Genomic DNA, 22,894 nt, shown 5'->3' on the forward strand with positions numbered 1-22,894 from the left:
TTTAAAGCATGGGTTTGAAGTACACGTAAATGCCATTTAAGCTAAATGTTTATAATAAAACAAATAATTCTTGTCAATCTTAACGCTAGCTGCATGTAAAGAGAAAGATGGTAATATAATCAAAATAAAGTGAAGTTACTTTTAAATTAAAGTCTAACTCGAATCCCTGAGTGGTCAAATAATAGTATTGCTCCACAATCATGTATCATTGATACATGGTTGTGGAGCAATACTATTATTTGACCACTCAGGGATTCGAGTTAGACTTTAATTTAAAAGTAACTTCACTTTATTTTGATTATATTACCATCTTTCTCTTTATGTAGGCCCTCTGCATATTCATATGGCAGCCAAACTACCCCAATTTCTACTCCTCAACTCAGTATTATCACGCCCTAAACACTGTACAGTATGCAGTCTTTAATTGCTGAATACAGTTTCTCTATAGTGCACAGTAGTTCACACTCACACGTGGTTTGCCACAGACCTTTTTAACTTTTGTTGTTTTGACAGCAATTCCCGCCTTGTTTTTGAATAATGGGGCGTGTCTTAGGCTTTTGTCCAATGCCGGCGCCAGTCTTATGAATATATAAGATCGTTTGACCAATCCACAGTTGTGGAGGCTGTTTTAAATGCGCGCCGGGACTAACCAATCAGGCGGGTCTCGTAGTGAGCTAGCGCGAGGCTGTGTGGTCTTCTATAGAGAGGAAGCGCGAGGCCGTTAGTGTGACTGACTGTGGAGAACAGACGACAGGACAAACATTTAAGAAGGTATCTATAAAGCTCTCAATTTTAAACTATTAATTGTTGCATGATGTTCTTTTTAAAATCTTATTTTAATTATTGAAATCCTTTTTTGTTGCGTAAACGATACTTTATGTATAACTAACCATTTTTTTCGTGTATAAAACTGATTTCCAGTGAAATGTTAACGGTGGTGTGTATTTTTTTTCTTTTTAAACCATTTTGCTTTCCTTTAAGGTCCAAAAAAACTACCTTTTTTGTCGGTTAAACCGAAGTTGGGTGACGAACATGCTTTTAAAATGGCTGGCGATATAAAAATTTGCTTCAAACAAAACCCGGGTTCCTAAATGGCCTGAAAGTCTGTCGTGAAGTGCACCGTGTATCATGGCTGTGTTTGCCGTGTAGCTGCTAATAGTTTCATCTTTTCGTATATTTGCTGGTTAAAGAGAGCATTGAGCCGTTAAAGCGCTGTTAACAGCAGCCAATGCCAGTCATGGCTGGTTTGACTCTGTCTTTGTTGCAAACGGGTTTGTGCCGGGCGCGAATTTGCGAATCCTACTATGGTGAAGTGTTGGCTCATGAATATTAATTGCTTCGATGACGTTGCTACGTAAAGTCTCTATAGCGTGACTTGACTTAATATACAACGAACGCCTTCACTATAGTAGGATCGATCCTACTATAGTGAAGGCGTTCGTTGTAATTCAAGTCAAGTCAACGCTATAGAGACTTTACGTAGCAACGTCATCGAAGCAATTAATATTCATGAATCATGGCTTAAACCTTCACGGTAGTAGGATTCGTGATTTGGCGTGCAGTGTGAAACTGGTAAAACTTTACAAAAGCTTGCCTCGCGGCACATTGTGTTTAATGGACGACTTTTAAAATGTCGACTTTGAAAAGTTACTCGCTAATTCATGACCTCGACGTGTCTCTTGTGAAAATGGGGGTGCAAGTCATTGTTCCTCGCCGCTGATAGAGGCCATTTTAATGAATAGCGTCTGATTGAGGAGACGCGGTTAGTCATTCGCTTTCTTCACACACTGCCTGCCTATAAACTAGTCACGCCTTTATATTACACTTATTTGGGACATAATAAATTATTTGCAGCATCAACATTTAAAAATAAAATGTTGTTTCTGTCATTAATTTCCGTTTCACAACATAAAAATTAAACAAAACAATGCTTGAAGGGCCCGGCACCTTGGGCGACGTGTAGAACAAGTTTTTTATATATATATTTGTAACACTCTGGTTCCGCAAGTAAAAAAAATTCAATTTTCTCTAAGTTAATGTTAAAAAAAAAAAAAAAATGTAAGTATTTAAAGGCTGTGAGCTACGAGGGTGGTAATCGATGTTATGCATCAGCCCACATGAATTCAGTTCAATCATTACTCATGATTCTGCACACAAAAAAAAATCCACCAAACAGATAATCCAAACAATTTGCACCAAAATGAGTCTTTAGCACCTGCCCACTCCCATGAAGCACTGTGGATGAAGTTAGTCAATCTTCCTACGATTACAAGGGCACATGACTTAATAAAAAATGTGCACAGAAGCCTGTAAAAAAAATAATATATATATATACTGCAATATTCCATTAAAAATTTGTCAATTTTAATTTTCTGGTTTCTTGAAACAGAAAGTCTCTAGGGATGTGACATCCCATGGATAATGTTGAATGAAAAGATGCATTTTATGTGCAGTGAAACTGTGGCACCTAATCATTTGTGGTTCTCTAGGTAACATACATGCTGCTTTTTGCTTTGTTTTTCTTAAATTATCTGTGTACTTTTAGGTGTGGTGATATTCGAGTGACTTCATAATAATGGCAAAGGGTGAACCAGGGAAGCCCAAGGGCAAGATGTCCGCCTATGCATATTTTGTGAAGACGTGTCGTGAAGAGCACAACAAGAAGAACCCTGGTGTCTCAGTTAACTTCTCTGAATTTTCCAAGAAGTGCTCTGAGAGATGGAAAGTAAGTAGATTATTCCTATCTCTAGGTGTCTATCTCCTGAAATCAATGCAAAATGAATAAAAAGGCTGGGATCTTGAACTGTCATTTGTTGCAGACTATGTCACCGAAAGAAAAGACTAAATTTGATGACCTGGCCAAAACGGACAAGGTCCGATATGACCAGGAAATGATGCACTACAATCCAGGAAAGAAAGGTCAGAAGCAGAAGAAGGATCCAAATGCTCCAAGGCGGCCAGCGTATGTTTTCTGTCCTTTATTCCATCCAGAATTACTTAAAATGAGCTCTATAAATGTGGTCCTCTGGGGTTCAGTTGCATAAATGTTTGTCTGCTTTTTCAGGTCTGGATTTTTCCTGTTCTGTTCAGAGCAGAGGCCTGGTATCAAGGCTCAGAGCCCCAACCTGGGCATTGGAGATGTCGCCAAGAAACTTGGAGAGATGTGGAACAATCTGTCTGACTCTGAGAAGCAGCCTTTCCTATCCAAGGCCAACAAACTGAAGGACAAGTATCAGAAGGTGGAGAATGACCTCTCAAATGTTGTCCTCTATACAGTTTGAATAGTGGTTGAAGAATGAATGACTTGGGCCTGCCCTCGACTAAAGATTTTTCTAGTTGATAAGTAGCCGTTCATTTAAGCCATTAGTCGACTACTTGCACGTTTATTTAATTACTTAAAAACATAATGTAACGTATAGCCTATTACACGCTTAAGCACTTGCTTAACATTAGAGCGAGCGGCCAAGTAAAGTTGCTGCTTGCATGTTTCATATGATAAACCATATTTGAGGTTGATGGGTGAAAGTTTGGATTTCCTGCCCAAAGTACTGCAATTACCACAAGAACCTGCTGTTAACGATCCGTCCCTCACAGACTGTGACTTTGCCACTTCTTCTGACTATTATGGACAGCCCTAGAATGACTATGTAAACAGTAATAATGTGAAATATCTGTTTTATACATACATTTTAAAATGTAATTTTATTCCTTTGATGCAAAGCTGAATTTTCAGCAGCCATCCATTATTCCAGTTTTCAGTGTCACATGATCCTTCAGAAATCATTCTAATGCTAATTCAAACATTGCTGTTGAACGCATCAACATTAAAGCAAAGCAGTTGTGCTGCTTAATATTTCTGTTTGACCGGTTTTAGCGGTGTAAGGTGTTTTTTTTTGTGTGTGTTTTTCAAACCTTTGAACGATAGTGTACGCTAATATTTTTATTCAGCAAAAATGCATTAAATTGATAAAGGTAGTAAAGATTTGTTAAAAATAAATGCTTTAAACGTTTTTTTTAAATTATTATTGTAAGAAAGTCCCAGCTTTGCATTACATTTTTATATATATATGTTTTAAATTGTTGTTTTTACTGTATATGATCAAATGCAGCCGTGGCGAGCATAAGAGACTTCTTTCAAAAGCCTAAATCTTACCTACCCCAAAGTAATTCTCGATTTCTCATGCCGTAATTTTGCTTTCTCAGGATATGGCGGACTACAAAAGAAAGGGAGAAAAAAGCGGAGGGGCATCATCTGCCAAATCCAAACCCAAGGTTGAAGATGATGACGACGAAGATGAAGACGACGAGGAGGAGGAAGAAGAGGATGATGATGATGATGACGATGACTAAAGAACTTGTTTCCCCCTAATTGAGCAGTAAGTTATTTGTTCGCTGCCAATTAGTTTAAGTCTAAGAGGTCTTGATGTCAAGGCTGCTATACACTGATCACCAGTAGACAAGCCCAATGCATGCAAGCTCTGACTTCAGACAACCAAATTCTCAATGCCGGGTTTGCTGGTGGTCCTGTTACAGCTTGCTATTAAACTGCATTGGCAAAAGCAAAATATTTCCACACCGTTCGACAATAAACAAAGTGGTAGCAGTACATACTCTTTTTAAAACTATTTAAAGTGGTGTGTTTCTGTATGGCTGTTGACTTAAAAGTTCTTTTCTTTTTTTTCTTTTTTATTCTCCCAGCTTTCAAAATGCACAATTTGTGGATGAATTTAAGGTTTCATTTTTCCGTTCGGCCACATAAGCTTCCTGCGTTGTTGAAAGGATGTTTGTGATGTGCGGTTATATTATTATTATTTGTGTAATTTTGAATGATTACATTGATAATTTTATGTGTGGAGAGTCTGGGGACATTTTCAGCTTTAACCGGAGGCAAATGATCAAATGCTGGGGAAAGCTCTTATTTGCACCTTCAATTGTTACTTTTTTTTTTTCTCTCTTTTTTTTATGTATAGGTGACACTGTGATTTGAAATAAACATGGCATTTTTAGATCTCAAATGATTCAAGTGACTTTCTTGTCTGCAAAATGTTCAATGTAGTGTGTAAATACTTGGGGTATTTTGTCAATGTTATCAATAAAGTGATAAATGGTAGTTTCTTTTAAGAGTGCTCATTTAATTTGGATTTGTTGTTTTTCCTCTATTCAATAACATTATCTGAATGCAATGACTGCAGTGAACCACTAGATGTCAATAGGCACCAATTGCAAAAGCTGTGCATAGAACAACCTAGAGAAAGCTATCAATAAAACCTAACTGCTATATATAAGGTAGAAAATCTGTGAATATGTTAACAAACCGTAAATGAAAAGTACACAGATGACTTCACACAGAGATTCGTCTAAGCCAATGGATGTTTAACTGTCCCGTGAGGATTTATGAATTGCAGCACTGTTGCTAACCAATGACAAATGTGTCTAAATTACACTTATTACACATTCATACTATAACATACAATAATTTTTTTCCTTCATAATGATCGTGAAGTACATGTTTGCTTCTGATCTCTTGTTTACTGTTTTAAGGCTAATTGGGAAAGTCTTGTATAGAAACAGATTGACCAAATAAGGCAGGAAATTCCCAGAATGGAGTTCAGGAAGCTGAAAAAAAATCATTCAAAATGGCAGACAGCGTGAGAAATGTTACATTACTATTTTATTCAGTACCAGCAAGTATCGGAGTCAATTAAATGTACTTACAATTACACATGATCAATGCAGCTGTATGACAATTGGGGAAAAGAGTTTCTCATGACATGTTGAACTTAAAATTGCAATTTATATTCATATAAAATAATGAATACAGTATTTTTTTTTTTTTTTCATTTAAGGTAAATTAAATATGAGTGTAAAGGGGTGGGCACATTTACAGTTGCTCTATATACAAAAAAAAAAAAAAAAACAGTAATTTCAAAAGTAATCGGCACAATGTTTTGCCAAATGGTGAAAAACTTTCTTTCTTTTTTTTTGCTGTTCAAGTGATTTCAAATTGGTTTCAAAGTGTGTGAACTTCATACATCACTATACTATTGACAATGGACTGCCTTTATTATATATGTGAATGCACAAAGTCGACATGAATCAGAAGTTGAGAGTCTTTTTTTCCCCATTGTGATGTATATCGGAGTAAAACGTCTCTTGTTAAATCGTCGTGACCCTGGTTCCCAGAGGAGGGAACGAGACATTGCATCATAACTGACGCTAAGGGGGAAACTCCCTTTTTCCTAGAATACTGAAGCCCAATAGAGTGGTGCAGGTATGACATCACTTTGTAGGCCAAAACACAGAAATGAGTTAGCCTTTTAGCAATTCTGGTTCCAAAGTCAATGGGTTTTTTGAATGGGATTTTGGTTAAATGGCTGAAATAAGGTCTGTGGTGAACACAAGCTCAAGACACTTTTACATTTTATTCTACAACATAAAATAAGTATTACCCCACACTGATTTTTTTTTTTTTCAAGTTGTTACATGTCTTGAAAAAGGTGGTTGCTAACACGTGGCTACATAGGACTACAGAGGCAGTCGGGGAGATTAAACGTCATCATGCCGAACAGGTAAACTCAGTCTGCTTTTACAGACTCGTTATGCTTATAATTGTGCTCTTATGATCTATTCTAACTCAAATTTCGGAGAATTTTTTTATATAAAGACAGAAAGAGTTGTCAGAAGCTTAGTGGTGATGTTGAAGTCGTGGGACTGTGGTGTAGTTCGTTTAACCTACCTTTAGCTTTTAACTTCTGGCGACTGCATTTAGGCTTAAAATTGATCAAATTTGGGTTCATCTGTGAAAATTATCTAAAATTATACAAAACGTGTGAATATCATAAACTTTTGGTAATCACAGAGCTTGTTTTTTGCGATAATTCAAAAGCCTATGGAACAGTTCTATTGGGTTTTTGTCAAGGGAGCCAGTGTGACGCTAACTGCTGATTAGCCTACAAAGTAACCTCATACCTGCAACACTCTATTGAATGGTGCCGTGCGCATCGCGCCGGCCAATGACGCTCAAGCGCGCGAAATAAGGGTGGAAACTCCCGCTATGTAAAACCAGTGCTGACGCCATTGCCTTTGGAATCTTTTGACTGAGAGAACCATGGGTGACCATGCTCCCAGATGCTGAGCGTAATGTAGCATTTGCAGTATAATATAGTATGTCTCGTTCCCTCCTCTCAGGGTACCAGGGTTAAGTTGAGTAACCAGAGACATTCTCTTTTGAGATCGGTCTCTCGACATTGCGTCATAGCTGACGCTAATGGGACCATATAACATCACGCCGTGTTATTAGCGAAGTCCAACTCGGCTGAGGCGGAGCATCGACCAATAAACGTTAAAATGCATCTCAATATAACACGGCAAAAACCATACATACCAGACGGTGAATATAAGCGACAGATGGAGCTTATAAATCGCCTATGCGCTTCCCACAAGCGACTGCTATTAAGAGCGCTGTAAAGAGAGCAGGGCGTGACTCCACTGTCTCCAGTGGTTAAAACTTCCACATAAACTTTGTGTGTTGATGGTATATCCAGCCATCATCTAGTCGCTCTTCCCAGGGAGTTTGATTGACAGGCGATCTGACCAATCATAATCCGCCGAATCCGCCAAAAACAAAAACGGAGGCAAAAACGGAGTGTACTGATGTCTTTTTGTGGTTAAAACAACATTCCTTCTTATGTTCTTAGAGGAGTGGGGAACCATATTCTCGGGCATTTTATCACCAAGGATGATGGCGATATTGAGGCGAAGGGTCCTAACATAATTCCTTATAATGGGGGCAACCAGACCCTTCCATCGCCATTTCCACATGGGCACGACCCAGGCAAAGTACACACGAGTCATGTCCATCCCGCACAGAACGCAAAAGGGAAATAATCCACTTTGATGGGGCGCTGATCAACGGCGAATACAGGGTCAAGTAGACAGGTGTCATGAAAGAGAAAGATTCTGATGCAATGATGTCAGCAGCGGTTTATATAGCGCGAGTGCCAGCCCGCTTGAACGTCATTGGCCAGCACGATTCAGTATTCTAGGAGAAAGGGAGTTTCCCCGCTAGCGTCAGATACGACGCAATGTTGAGAGACCGGCCTCCAAAGGGAACTGCTCCTCAAACAAGAAAAAATCAAGTAGGGCAGGAATTGATTTTGTTCATCGGGAATGGATTGGATGGTTGTGGTCTGCCAATGCTGTGAGGTCATGTGAGAGACAGGTCCCGCCCTTGCTCCAGGAAACACTCATCAGAGAAGAGATGTTGCTGCAAGAGGGAGGGGAAGTCATTTTTATTCAAGATTAATAGGGCACATAAAATCGAATAATGATGTGAACAGATTAATCATTTATAATAAACACTGCAATATTCCAAAACAAACAAGAATGGTCCGTTTTATGTCATGGGGACTTTAAAGGAGTGTTTCAACAGTAACAGAAAAGAAAAATATAGATTTGTCCATCAAGTCAAGTCACCTTCATTTATATAGCTTTTAACAATATAGATTGTTTCAAAGCAGCTTTACCGTGATAATAGGAAATTAAAATAACAGAGATTGTATTGGCTTTACAGCAGCTTTTGAATAAATTATAGTTCAGCTAAAGTACATTTTTGATTGATTCACTTCCGTTGCAAAGATCAGTTATTAACTTGGGGGCCGCTTACACGACACCGTTTGAAGACAGAAAACGTTCAATGCATTTCGGCTGCTCATTTGCAAGACAACAGTGTTTGATGGCTCGAGAATGCAAGCTTTAAAATAAAAAAATAAAAAAATTCTACCCACAAACAACCTTAAATGGGTGGTATAATGCCCCTTTTCACAAGTAAACTAAGTCTCTGATGTCCCCAGAGTGTGTATGTGAAGTTTTAGCCCAAAATACCCCAGATCATTTTTTATTGTATGTTAAAATTGTCCCTTTTGGAGGGTCAGTAAAAACGCATCGTTTTGTGTGTGTCCCTTTAAATGCAAATGAGCTGCTGCTCCCGGCACAGAGGGCGGAGCTTCAAGAGCTCGTGTGTTAGCAGCTTACAGACACACACTAAAATGTCAGAAACTGTTCTGCCTTTTATGTTCAAACTGGAATCTTACAATGATGGAGAGACTCGAGAGAAAGTGACAACATGTAACAGGACGTTTCTGAATGGTAAGTTGATGAATTTATGTAGCTGATGTGGAGTTAACTATCTTCAAGTCATTGATTAGCATATTCTGTCATGATAATCTATACATCATTAGTGTGGGAACTGTTGTAAGATGCCCATTGCCTACAGAGTGACAAGCTGTTGCATTCGCGTTACGTACTGTATTGCCAATAAATGTAAAAAAGATGGATGGGACAGCTTGAACAGACTCTCACAAATGTGCTCTAGCCTACTACAACAACTCTCCCTCTTCTCATGGACCATTTGTTGCATGTTCCCGGGGGCGGGGTTTATGTAAATTTTAGGGTTCGCGAGGGAGGAAGCTCGTGTTCCTATCAGTTGTTTGTTGTAGTCCTTAAAAAGCCATTTCTGTTAAAGGAAAAATCTCCCTTTGCTTTAAGCGTTGTAACTTTGCAGATGTTGTTTGAGCATAAACAGCAACATTACACACTAACTAAAGTTAGAAAAGTGAAATAATAATCAACCACACCTTTAAACGTTGTCTGTGAAGTTGTATACACGTACATTCTCTGAAATATATTTCAATTATGTAGTCGTTTATTGAATTGCCATCCTGCTTGATAGAATACCTTTCCCTTAATAACAGAGTTTTTTCTAGTATGTGGAGAAAAGCAAAGTGTCAAAAGGCTGTGAAAAGCCTTGCGGATATTCCCATCAGCAAGGGAACCAAGCCATTCATATTTAATGTGATGTCACCAAGTGTTGGTTTTATACTGCAAAAAGACATTAGCAAATATAAAAGGGCCAATGGAATTACAAACTACCAGCAACATATAGAATGTATCGTATGTGCCTACAGAGAGAGAGAGAGAGAGAGAGAGAGAGAGAGAGAGAGAGAGAGAGAGAGAGAGAGAGAGAGAGAGAGAGGAGAGAGAGAGAGAGAGAGAGAGAGAGAGAGAGAGAGAGAGAGAGAGAGGCTATGAGCACCAAAATGTATTTGAACCTTTGAGGCATATTTAAAAATACATGATTGTCATTGCATTAGATGATAAAGCAATCCATGTGGGATTTAACTCATGGAAATATAGAGCACGTTTCAAAGCATTCTGTAGGCTACCAAATAAAATTTACCAAATGTCTATAAACTGTTGTTCACAAGCTGCACGCACAATAAAGCTCTTATTGTTTTGTCTTATAAAATATCCTGTTACTATTTCAGTTTGAGAACTTTGAGAATCTGCCAACGATTCACTATGTGAGTGAACTGCTGGATCAAACCGAATCGCAAACAATTTCAAACCTTTTGGCAAACCTGTTTGAACGATTAAATAAAAAAAACTAGATAAAAAAAACATTTGTGAACTGGTATCACTATTTCTTGTGCTAAAAAGCTGATAGAAACACACGTGACATGATTGCTGAAATATTATCAGGTAAAATGATTCCCAGGTCGATACGGTAATCTCTAATGTCAGACGAGGATTGATTAGTAATATTTCACTGTGGCTTGTGCTCTAGAAAAAAACGACGCCTCTGTGTGAATACACAGCATATTTTGGATCTAATAATTGAACATGCTCACCTCCTCTTTTTTAATGCAGATGAATGACTTTACAGTCAACATGACAATCTACAGTAGCCTACTGATTGACTATCAATATTTAGGGGTTCAAGCACGAAGTGCTGAAACCCTATTGTTATTGTTAATTTTCCCATGATGCAACATTCAGACATAAAACTGATCGGGCAGAACGAACCGTAAGTCGTAGAGCTTTGAAACTTTGGGGGCTGGTAGTACTCACACCGCCTACAACGTCACCAAGGCCCGCCCCGATTGGCCCATAGGTGGCGCTACAGCGGCCAAAAGTACGAAACGGCTCATAACTCCTCAACCGTTAGGCGTAGGCTCAAGTGTCTTACATCGTTGGAATCCTTGGCTCAAGCCGGACAAGATACCTGCCTCGGATTGGCTCGTCACCCTGGGTACATTTTCGGGTATTTTGGGTTTTTCCAAAAACCTACTTTTGCGAACTAGTCCTAGGTTTTTGGCCCGGCCGGAACCAAACCAGTGCAGCGAGATTCTATGGAGTCTGAATGTCAATAATTATCAAAAAAAAGTGGAAATTTCGGTTCACGGTCCCTAAGGGACGCCAAAACGTTCCGAGTGGGAGGAGCCCCTTTTACTAAATTGGCTATAACTCGTGAACGGAACGAGATATTTTCACCAAACTCAGCGCACCTGTGTAAGAGCTCATTCTGTGGTCGCCTGAAAAAGGACGCGGCGACTGGCCACTTGGTGGCGCTATAACTGTTAAAAAGGTGTCAAAATGATGTTTTTTGAATGGCAAATCCCATGAAATGGCTAAAAGCGGCCCTCTTCCTGCCTGATTTGCATACAACCTCACAAAACCGGGCGTGCGCATGCGTCACCTGATCCTAAAGAGGCTTGGAAACTTTTATGGACGTCGGGCCATCGGTGGCGCTTTAACTGCTATAAAGGTGAAAAAATGCTCCATAATATCCTACGCAAAATGACATTTAAATGACTGAAAAATGGTCTGCTCTGCTCAGAACTTCACCAAATTAGCTGAGCACGTGCGCCATATTATTCTAAAGAAGCGTGCAAACTTTTATGGAGATCGGGCCATCAGTGGAGGTGTCACAGTTTAAAAGGTAAAAAAAAAAATCACCACATTTCCATGATAAACGAGCTAAAAGGGCAGAAAACTTACTTTTCCCTCTCCGAGGCACATGTTAAAAGGCTTGATAAAGTTTTTGGAACGCAGCAGCGCAAGCGGCAAGTGCCTAGACCCTATGGTTTTTTTTTTAGAGGCCTTTTTGTGGCCCTTTTTTAGGCCATTATTAGGGGTTCAAGCACGAAGTGCTGAAACCCTATTGTTATTGTTAATTTTCCCATGATGCAACATTCAGACATAAAACTGATCGGGCAGAACGAACCGTAAGTCGTAGAGCTTTGAAACTTTGGGGGCTGGTAGTACTCACACCGCCTACAACGTCACCAAGGCCCGCCCCGATTGGCCCATAGGTGGCGCTACAGCGGCCAAAAGTACGAAACGGCTCATAACTCCTCAACCGTTAGGCGTAGGCTCAAGTGTCTTACATCGTTGGAATCCTTGGCTCAAGCCGGACAAGATACCTGCCTCGGATTGGCTCGTCACCCTGGGTACATTTTCGGGTATTTTGGGTTTTTCCAAAAACCTACTTTTGCGAACTAGTCCTAGGTTTTTGGCCCGGCCGGAACCAAACCAGTGCAGCGAGATTCTATGGAGTCTGAATGTCAATAATTATCAAAAAAAAGTGGAAATTTCGGTTCACGGTCCCTAAGGGACGCCAAAACGTTCCGAGTGGGAGGAGCCCCTTTTACTAAATTGGCTATAACTCGTGAACGGAACGAGATATTTTCACCAAACTCAGCGCACCTGTGTAAGAGCTCATTCTGTGGTCGCCTGAAAAAGGATGCGGCGACTGGCCACTTGGTGGCGCTATAACTGTTAAAAAGGTGTCAAAATGATGTTTTTTCAATGGCAAATCCCATGAAATGGCTAAAAGCGGCCCTCTTCCTGCCTGATTTGCATACAACCTCACAAAACCGGGCGTGCGCATGCGTCACCTGATCCTAAAGAGGCTTGGAAACTTTTATGGACGTCGGGCCATCGGTGGCGCTTTAACTGCTATAAAGGTGAAAAAATGCTCCATAATATCCTACGCAAAATGACATTTAAATGACTGAAAAATGGTCTGCTCTGCTCAGAACTTCACCAAATTAGCTGAGCACGTGCGCCATATTATTCTAAAGAAGCGTGCAAACTTTTATGGAGATCGGGCCATCAGTGGAGGTGTCACAGTTTAAAAGGTAAAAAAAAAAATCACCACATTTCCATGATAAACGAGCTAAAAGGGCAGAAAACTTACTTTTCCCTCTCCGAGGCACATGTTAAAAGGCTTGATAAAGTTTTTGGAACGCAGCAGCGCAAGCGGCAAGTGCCTAGACCCTATGGTTTTTTTTTTAGAGGCCTTTTTGTGGCCCTTTTTTAGGCCATTATTAGGGGTTCAAGCACGAAGTGCTGAAACCCTATTGTTATTGTTAATTTTCCCATGATGCAACATTCAGACATAAAACTGATCGGGCAGAACGAACCGTAAGTCGTAGAGCTTTGAAACTTTGGGGGCTGGTAGTACTCACACCGCCTACAACGTCACCAAGGCCCGCCCCGATTGGCCCATAGGTGGCGCTACAGCGGCCAAAAGTACGAAACGGCTCATAACTCCTCAACCGTTAGGCGTAGGCTCAAGTGTCTTACATCGTTGGAATCCTTGGCTCAAGCCGGACAAGATACCTGCCTCGGATTGGCTCGTCACCCTGGGTACATTTTCGGGTATTTTGGGTTTTTCCAAAAACCTACTTTTGCGAACTAGTCCTAGGTTTTTGGCCCGGCCGGAACCAAACCAGTGCAGCGAGATTCTATGGAGTCTGAATGTCAATAATTATCAAAAAAAAGTGGAAATTTCGGTTCACGGTCCCTAAGGGACGCCAAAACGTTCCGAGTGGGAGGAGCCCCTTTTACTAAATTGGCTATAACTCGTGAACGGAACGAGATATTTTCACCAAACTCAGCGCACCTGTGTAAGAGCTCATTCTGTGGTCGCCTGAAAAAGGACGCGGCGACTGGCCACTTGGTGGCGCTATAACTGTTAAAAAGGTGTCAAAATGATGTTTTTTCAATGGCAAATCCATGAAATGGCTAAAAGCGGCCCTCTTCCTGCCTGATTTGCATACAACCTCACAAAACCGGGCGTGCGCATGCGTCACCTGATCCTAAAGAGGCTTGGAAACTTTTATGGACGTCGGGCCATCGGTGGCGCTTTAACTGCTATAAAGGTGAAAAAATGCTCCATAATATCCTACGCAAAATGACATTTAAATGACTGAAAAATGGTCTGCTCTGCTCAGAACTTCACCAAATTAGCTGAGCACGTGCGCCATATTATTCTAAAGAAGCGTGCAAACTTTTATGGAGATCGGGCCATCAGTGGAGGTGTCACAGTTTAAAAGGTAAAAAAAAAAATCACCACATTTCCATGATAAACGAGCTAAAAGGGCAGAAAACTTACTTTTCCCTCTCCGAGGCACATGTTAAAAGGCTTGATAAAGTTTTTGGAACGCAGCAGCGCAAGCGGCAAGTGCCTAGACCCTATGGTTTTTTTTTTTAGAGGCCTTTTTGTGGCCCTTTTTTAGGCCATTATTAGGGGTTCAAGCACGAAGTGCTGAAACCCTATTGTTATTGTTAATTTTCCCATGATGCAACATTCAGACATAAAACTGATCGGGCAGAACGAACCGTAAGTCGTAGAGCTTTGAAACTTTGGGGGCTGGTAGTACTCACACCGCCTACAACGTCACCAAGGCCCGCCCCGATTGGCCCATAGGTGGCGCTACAGCGGCCAAAAGTACGAAACGGCTCATAACTCCTCAACCGTTAGGCGTAGGCTCAAGTGTCTTACATCGTTGGAATCCTTGGCTCAAGCCGGACAAGATACCTGCCTCGGATTGGCTCGTCACCCTGGGTACATTTTCGGGTATTTTGGGTTTTTCCAAAAACCTACTTTTGCGAACTAGTCCTAGGTTTTTGGCCCGGCCGGAACCAAACCAGTGCAGCGAGATTCTATGGAGTCTGAATGTCAATAATTATCAAAAAAAAGTGGAAATTTCGGTTCACGGTCCCTAAGGGACGCCAAAACGTTCCGAGTGGGAGGAGCCCCTTTTACTAAATTGGCTATAACTCGTGAACGGAACGAGATATTTTCACCAAACTCAGCGCACCTGTGTAAGAGCTCATTCTGTGGTCGCCTGAAAAAGGACGCGGCGACTGGCCACTTGGTGGCGCTATAACTGTTAAAAAGGTGTCAAAATGATGTTTTTTCAATGGCAAATCCCATGAAATGGCTAAAAGCGGCCCTCTTCCTGCCTGATTTGCATACAACCTCACAAAACCGGGCGTGCGCATGCGTCACCTGATCCTAAAGAGGCTTGGAAACTTTTATGGACGTCGGGCCATCGGTGGCGCTTTAACTGCTATAAAGGTGAAAAAATGCTCCATAATATCCTACGCAAAATGACATTTAAATGACTGAAAAATGGTCTGCTCTGCTCAGAACTTCACCAAATTAGCTGAGCACGTGCGCCATATTATTCTAAAGAAGCGTGCAAACTTTTATGGAGATCGGGCCATCAGTGGAGGTGTCACAGTTTAAAAGGTAAAAAAAAAAATCACCACATTTCCATGATAAACGAGCTAAAAGGGCAGAAAACTTACTTTTCCCTCTCCGAGGCACATGTTAAAAGGCTTGATAAAGTTTTTGGAACGCAGCAGCGCAAGCGGCAAGTGCCTAGACCCTATGGTTTTTTTTTTAGAGGCCTTTTTGTGGCCCTTTTTTAGGCCATTATTAGGGGTTCAAGCACGAAGTGCTGAAACCCTATTGTTATTGTTAATTTTCCCATGATGCAACATTCAGACATAAAACTGATCGGGCAGAACGAACCGTAAGTCGTAGAGCTTTGAAACTTTGGGGGCTGGTAGTACTCACACCGCCTACAACGTCACCAAGGCCCGCCCCGATTGGCCCATAGGTGGCGCTACAGCGGCCAAAAGTACGAAACGGCTCATAACTCCTCAACCGTTAGGCGTAGGCTCAAGTGTCTTACATCGTTGGAATCCTTGGCTCAAGCCGGACAAGATACCTGCCTCGGATTGGCTCGTCACCCTGGGTACATTTTCGGGTATTTTGGGTTTTTCCAAAAACCTACTTTTGCGAACTAGTCCTAGGTTTTTGGCCCGGCCGGAACCAAACCAGTGCAGCGAGATTCTATGGAGTCTGAATGTCAATAATTATCAAAAAAAAGTGGAAATTTCGGTTCACGGTCCCTAAGGGACGCCAAAACGTTCCGAGTGGGAGGAGCCCCTTTTACTAAATTGGCTATAACTCGTGAACGGAACGAGATATTTTCACCAAACTCAGCGCACCTGTGTAAGAGCTCATTCTGTGGTCGCCTGAAAAAGGACGCGGCGACTGGCCACTTGGTGGCGCTATAACTGTTAAAAAGGTGTCAAAATGATGTTTTTTCAATGGCAAATCCCATGAAATGGCTAAAAGCGGCCCTCTTCCTGCCTGATTTGCATACAACCTCACAAAACCGGGCGTGCGCATGCGTCACCTGATCCTAAAGAGGCTTGGAAACTTTTATGGACGTCGGGCCATCGGTGGCGCTTTAACTGCTATAAAGGTGAAAAAATGCTCCATAATATCCTACGCAAAATGACATTTAAATGACTGAAAAATGGTCTGCTCTGCTCAGAACTTCACCAAATTAGCTGAGCACGTGCGCCATATTATTCTAAAGAAGCGTGCAAACTTTTATGGAGATCGGGCCATCAGTGGAGGTGTCACAGTTTAAAAGGTAAAAAAAAAAATCACCACATTTCCATGATAAACGAGCTAAAAGGGCAGAAAACTTACTTTTCCCTCTCCGAGGCACATGTTAAAAGGCTTGATAAAGTTTTTGGAACGCAGCAGCGCAAGCGGCAAGTGCCTAGACCCTATGGTTTTTTTTTTAGAGGCCTTTTTGTGGCCCTTTTTTAGGCCATTATTAGGGGTTCAAGCACGAAGTGCTGAAACCCTATTGTTATTGTTAATTTTCCCATGATGCAACATTCAGACATAAAACTGATCGGGCAGAACGAACCGTAAGTCGTAGAGCTTTGAAACTTTGGGGGCTGGTAGTACTCACACCGCCTACAACGTCACCAAGGCCCGCCCCGATTGGCCCATAGGTGGCGCTACAGCGGCCAAAAGTACGAAACGGCTCATAACTCCTCAACCGTTAGGCGTAGGCTCAAGTGTCTTACATCGTTGGAATCCTTGGCTCAAGCCGGACAAGATACCTGCCTCGGATTGGCTCGTCACCCTGGGTACATTTTCGGGTATTTTGGGTTTTTCCAAAAACCTACTTTTGCGAACTAGTCCTAGGTTTTTGGCCCGGCCGGAACCAAACCAGTGCAGCGAGATTCTATGGAGTCTGAATGTCAATAATTATCAAAAAAAAGTGGAAATTTCGGTTCACGGTCCCTAAGGGACGCCAAAACGTTCCGAGTGGGAGGAGCCCCTTTTACTAAATTGGCTATAACTCGTGAACGGAACGAGATATTTTCACCAAACTCAGCGCACCTGTGTAAGAGCTCATTCTGTGGTCGCCTGAAAAAGGACGCGGCGACTGGCCACTTGGTGGCGCTATAACTGTTAAAAAGGTGTCAAAATGATGTTTTTTCAATGGCAAATCCCATGAAATGGCTAAAAGCGGCCCTCTTCCTGCCTGATTTGCATACAACCTCACAAAACCGGGCGTGCGCATGCGTCACCTGATCCTAAAGAGGCTTGGAAACTTTTATGGACGTCGGGCCATCGGTGGCGCTTTAACTGCTATAAAGGTGAAAAAATGCTCCATAATATCCTACGCAAAATGACATTTAAATGACTGAAAAATGGTCTGCTCTGCTCAGAACTTCACCAAATTAGCTGAGCACGTGCGCCATATTATTCTAAAGAAGCGTGCAAACTTTTATGGAGATCGGGCCATCAGTGGAGGTGTCACAGTTTAAAAGGTAAAAAAAAAAATCACCACATTTCCATGATAAACGAGCTAAAAGGGCAGAAAACTTACTTTTCCCTCTCCGAGGCACATGTTAAAAGGCTTGATAAAGTTTTTGGAACGCAGCAGCGCAAGCGGCAAGTGCCTAGACCCTATGGTTTTTTTTTTAGAGGCCTTTTTGTGGCCCTTTTTTAGGCCATTATTAGGGGTTCAAGCACGAAGTGCTGAAACCCTATTGTTATTGTTAATTTTCCCATGATGCAACATTCAGACATAAAACTGATCGGGCAGAACGAACCGTAAGTCGTAGAGCTTTGAAACTTTGGGGGCTGGTAGTACTCACACCGCCTACAACGTCACCAAGGCCCGCCCCGATTGGCCCATAGGTGGCGCTACAGCGGCCAAAAGTACGAAACGGCTCATAACTCCTCAACCGTTAGGCGTAGGCTCAAGTGTCTTACATCGTTGGAATCCTTGGCTCAAGCCGGACAAGATACCTGCCTCGGATTGGCTCGTCACCCTGGGTACATTTTCGGGTATTTTGGGTTTTTCCAAAAACCTACTTTTGCGAACTAGTCCTAGGTTTTTGGCCCGGCCGGAACCAAACCAGTGCAGCGAGATTCTATGGAGTCTGAATGTCAATAATTATCAAAAAAAAGTGGAAATTTCGGTTCACGGTCCCTAAGGGACGCCAAAACGTTCCGAGTGGGAGGAGCCCCTTTTACTAAATTGGCTATAACTCGTGAACGGAACGAGATATTTTCACCAAACTCAGCGCACCTGTGTAAGAGCTCATTCTGTGGTCGCCTGAAAAAGGACGCGGCGACTGGCCACTTGGTGGCGCTATAACTGTTAAAAAGGTGTCAAAATGATGTTTTTTCAATGGCAAATCCCATGAAATGGCTAAAAGCGGCCCTCTTCCTGCCTGATTTGCATACAACCTCACAAAACCGGGCGTGCGCATGCGTCACCTGATCCTAAAGAGGCTTGGAAACTTTTATGGACGTCGGGCCATCGGTGGCGCTTTAACTGCTATAAAGGTGAAAAAATGCTCCATAATAAAATGACATTTAAATGACTGAAAAATGGTCTGCTCTGCTCAGAACTTCACCAAATTAGCTGAGCACGTGCGCCATATTATTCTAAAGAAGCGTGCAAACTTTTATGGAGATCGGGCCATCAGTGGAGGTGTCACAGTTTAAAAGGTAAAAAAAAAAAATCACCACATTTCCATGATAAACGAGCTAAAAGGGCAGAAAACTTACTTTTCCCTCTCCGAGGCACATGTTAAAAGGCTTGATAAAGTTTTTGGAACGCAGCAGCGCAAGCGGCAAGTGCCTAGACCCTATGGTTTTTTTTTTTAGAGGCCTTTTTGTGGCCCTTTTTTAGGCCATTATTAGGGGTTCAAGCACGAAGTGCTGAAACCCTATTGTTATTGTTAATTTTCCCATGATGCAACATTCAGACATAAAACTGATCGGGCAGAACGAACCGTAAGTCGTAGAGCTTTGAAACTTTGGGGGCTGGTAGTACTCACACCGCCTACAACGTCACCAAGGCCCGCCCCGATTGGCCCATAGGTGGCGCTACAGCGGCCAAAAGTACGAAACGGCTCATAACTCCTCAACCGTTAGGCGTAGGCTCAAGTGTCTTACATCGTTGGAATCCTTGGCTCAAGCCGGACAAGATACCTGCCTCGGATTGGCTCGTCACCCTGGGTACATTTTCGGGTATTTTGGGTTTTTCCAAAAACCTACTTTTGCGAACTAGTCCTAGGTTTTTTGGCCCGGCCGGAACCAAACCAGTGCAGCGAGATTCTATGGGAGTCTGAATGTCAATAATTATCAAAAAAAAAGTGGAAATTTCGGTTCACGGTCCCTAAGGGACGCCAAAACCGTTCCGAGTGGGAGGAGCCCCTTTTACTAAATTGGCTATAACTCGTGAACGGAACGAGATATTTTCACCAAACTCAGCGCACCTGTGTAAGAGCTCATTCTGTGGTCGCCTGAAAAAGGACGCGGCGACTGGCCACTTGGTGGCGCTATAACTGTTAAAAAGGTGTCAAAATGATGTTTTTTTCAATGGCAAATCCCATGAAATGGCTAAAAGCGGCCCTCTTCCTGCCTGATTTGCATACAACCTCACAAAAACCGGGCGTGCGCATGCGTCACCTGATCCTAAAGAGGCTTGGAAACTTTTATGGACGTCGGGCCATCGGTGGCGCTTTAACTGCTATAAAGGTGAAAAAATGCTCCATAATATCCTACGCAAAATGACATTTAAATGACTGAAAAATGGTCTGCTCTGCTCAGAACTTCACCAAATTAGCTGAGCACGTGCGCCATATTATTCTAAAGAAGCGTGCAAACTTTTATGGAGATCGGGCCATCAGTGGAGGTGTCACAGTTTAAAAGGTAAAAAAAAAAATCACCACATTTCCATGATAAACGAGCTAAAAGGGCAGAAAACTTACTTTTCCCTCTCCGAGGCACATGTTAAAAGGCTTGATAAAGTTTTTTGGAACGCAGCAGCGCAAGCGGCAAGTGCCTAGACCCTATGGTTTTTTTTTTAGAGGCCTTTTTGTGGCCCTTTTTTAGGCCATTATTAGGGGTTCAAGCACGAAGTGCTGAAACCCTATTGTTATTGTTAATTTTCCCATGATGCAACATTCAGACATAAAACTGATCGGGCAGAACGAACCGTAAGTCGTAGAGCTTTGAAACTTTGGGGGCTGGTAGTACTCACACCGCCTACAACGTCACCAAGGCCCGCCCCGATTGGCCCATAGGTGGCGCTACAGCGGCCAAAAGTACGAAACGGCTCATAACTCCTCAACCGTTAGGCGTAGGCTCAAGTGTCTTACATCGTTGGAATCCTTGGCTCAAGCCGGACAAGATACCTGCCTCGGATTGGCTCGTCACCCTGGGTACATTTTCGGGTATTTTGGGTTTTTCCAAAAACCTACTTTTGCGAACTAGTCCTAGGTTTTTGGCCCGGCCGGAACCAAACCAGTGCAGCGAGATTCTATGGAGTCTGAATGTCAATAATTATCAAAAAAAAGTGGAAATTTCGGTTCACGGTCCCTAAGGGACGCCAAAACGTTCCGAGTGGGAGGAGCCCCTTTTACTAAATTGGCTATAACTCGTGAACGGAACGAGATATTTTCACCAAACTCAGCGCACCTGTGTAAGAGCTCATTCTGTGGTCGCCTGAAAAAGGACGCGGCGACTGGCCACTTGGTGGCGCTATAACTGTTAAAAAGGTGTCAAAATGATGTTTTTTCAATGGCAAATCCCATGAAATGGCTAAAAGCGGCCCTCTTCCTGCCTGATTTGCATACAACCTCACAAAACCGGGCGTGCGCATGCGTCACCTGATCCTAAAGAGGCTTGGAAACTTTTATGGACGTCGGGCCATCGGTGGCGCTTTAACTGCTATAAAGGTGAAAAAATGCTCCATAATATCCTACGCAAAATGACATTTAAATGACTGAAAAATGGTCTGCTCTGCTCAGAACTTCACCAAATTAGCTGAGCACGTGCGCCATATTATTCTAAAGAAGCGTGCAAACTTTTATGGAGATCGGGCCATCAGTGGAGGTGTCACAGTTTAAAAGGTAAAAAAAAAAATCACCACATTTCCATGATAAACGAGCTAAAAGGGCAGAAAACTTACTTTTCCCTCTCCGAGGCACATGTTAAAAGGCTTGATAAAGTTTTTGGAACGCAGCAGCGCAAGCGGCAAGTGCCTAGACCCTATGGTTTTTTTTTTAGAGGCCTTTTTGTGGCCCTTTTTTAGGCCATTATTAGGGGTTCAAGCACGAAGTGCTGAAACCCTATTGTTATTGTTAATTTTCCCATGATGCAACATTCAGACATAAAACTGATCGGGCAGAACGAACCGTAAGTCGTAGAGCTTTGAAACTTTGGGGGCTGGTAGTACTCACACCGCCTACAACGTCACCAAGGCCCGCCCCGATTGGCCCATAGGTGGCGCTACAGCGGCCAAAAGTACGAAACGGCTCATAACTCCTCAACCGTTAGGCGTAGGCTCAAGTGTCTTACATCGTTGGAATCCTTGGCTCAAGCCGGACAAGATACCTGCCTCGGATTGGCTCGTCACCCTGGGTACATTTTCGGGTATTTTGGGTTTTTCCAAAAACCTACTTTTGCGAACTAGTCCTAGGTTTTTGGCCCGGCCGGAACCAAACCAGTGCAGCGAGATTCTATGGAGTCTGAATGTCAATAATTATCAAAAAAAAGTGGAAATTTCGGTTCACGGTCCCTAAGGGACGCCAAAACGTTCCGAGTGGGAGGAGCCCCTTTTACTAAATTGGCTATAACTCGTGAACGGAACGAGATATTTTCACCAAACTCAGCGCACCTGTGTAAGAGCTCATTCTGTGGTCGCCTGAAAAAGGACGCGGCGACTGGCCACTTGGTGGCGCTATAACTGTTAAAAAGGTGTCAAAATGATGTTTTTTTCAATGGCAAATCCCATGAAATGGCTAAAAGCGGCCCTCTTCCTGCCTGATTTGCATACAACCTCACAAAACCGGGCGTGCGCATGCGTCACCTGATCCTAAAGAGGCTTGGAAACTTTTATGGACGTCGGGCCATCGGTGGCGCTTTAACTGCTATAAAGGTGAAAAAATGCTCCATAATATCCTACGCAAAATGACATTTAAATGACTGAAAAATGGTCTGCTCTGCTCAGAACTTCACCAAATTAGCTGAGCACGTGCGCCATATTATTCTAAAGAAGCGTGCAAACTTTTATGGAGATCGGGCCATCAGTGGAGGTGTCACAGTTTAAAAGGTAAAAAAAAAAATCACCACATTTCCATGATAAACGAGCTAAAAGGGCAGAAAACTTACTTTTCCCTCTCCGAGGCACATGTTAAAAGGCTTGATAAAGTTTTTGGAACGCAGCAGCGCAAGCGGCAAGTGCCTAGACCCTATGGTTTTTTTTTTAGAGGCCTTTTTGTGGCCCTTTTTTAGGCCATTATTAGGGGTTCAAGCACGAAGTGCTGAAACCCTATTGTTATTGTTAATTTTCCCATGATGCAACATTCAGACATAAAACTGATCGGGCAGAACGAACCGTAAGTCGTAGAGCTTTGA

At 42.3% G+C, this 22,894-nt stretch overlaps 1 protein-coding gene across 1 annotated transcript; it reads left to right on the forward strand.

Moving 5' to 3' along the window:
• Window positions 1-633: 633 nt before the first annotated feature.
• On the forward strand, window positions 634-5,110 carry hmgb3b (high mobility group box 3b). Its single transcript, XM_056262244.1, has 5 exons — window positions 634-771; window positions 2,546-2,725; window positions 2,820-2,962; window positions 3,065-3,239; window positions 4,204-5,110. Exons 2-5 carry the CDS (start codon window positions 2,576-2,578, stop codon window positions 4,348-4,350), a joined length of 615 nt encoding a protein of 204 aa, XP_056118219.1. The 5' UTR covers window positions 634-771; window positions 2,546-2,575; the 3' UTR covers window positions 4,351-5,110.
• The last annotated feature ends 17,784 nt before the right edge of the window (window positions 5,111-22,894 follow it).

This window comes from Rhinichthys klamathensis, unplaced genomic scaffold (genome assembly GCF_029890125.1).
Source record: "Rhinichthys klamathensis goyatoka isolate OS25496 unplaced genomic scaffold, OSU_Roscu_1.1 h1tg000191l_1, whole genome shotgun sequence".
Lineage (NCBI taxonomy): Eukaryota > Metazoa > Chordata > Actinopteri > Cypriniformes > Leuciscidae > Rhinichthys > Rhinichthys klamathensis.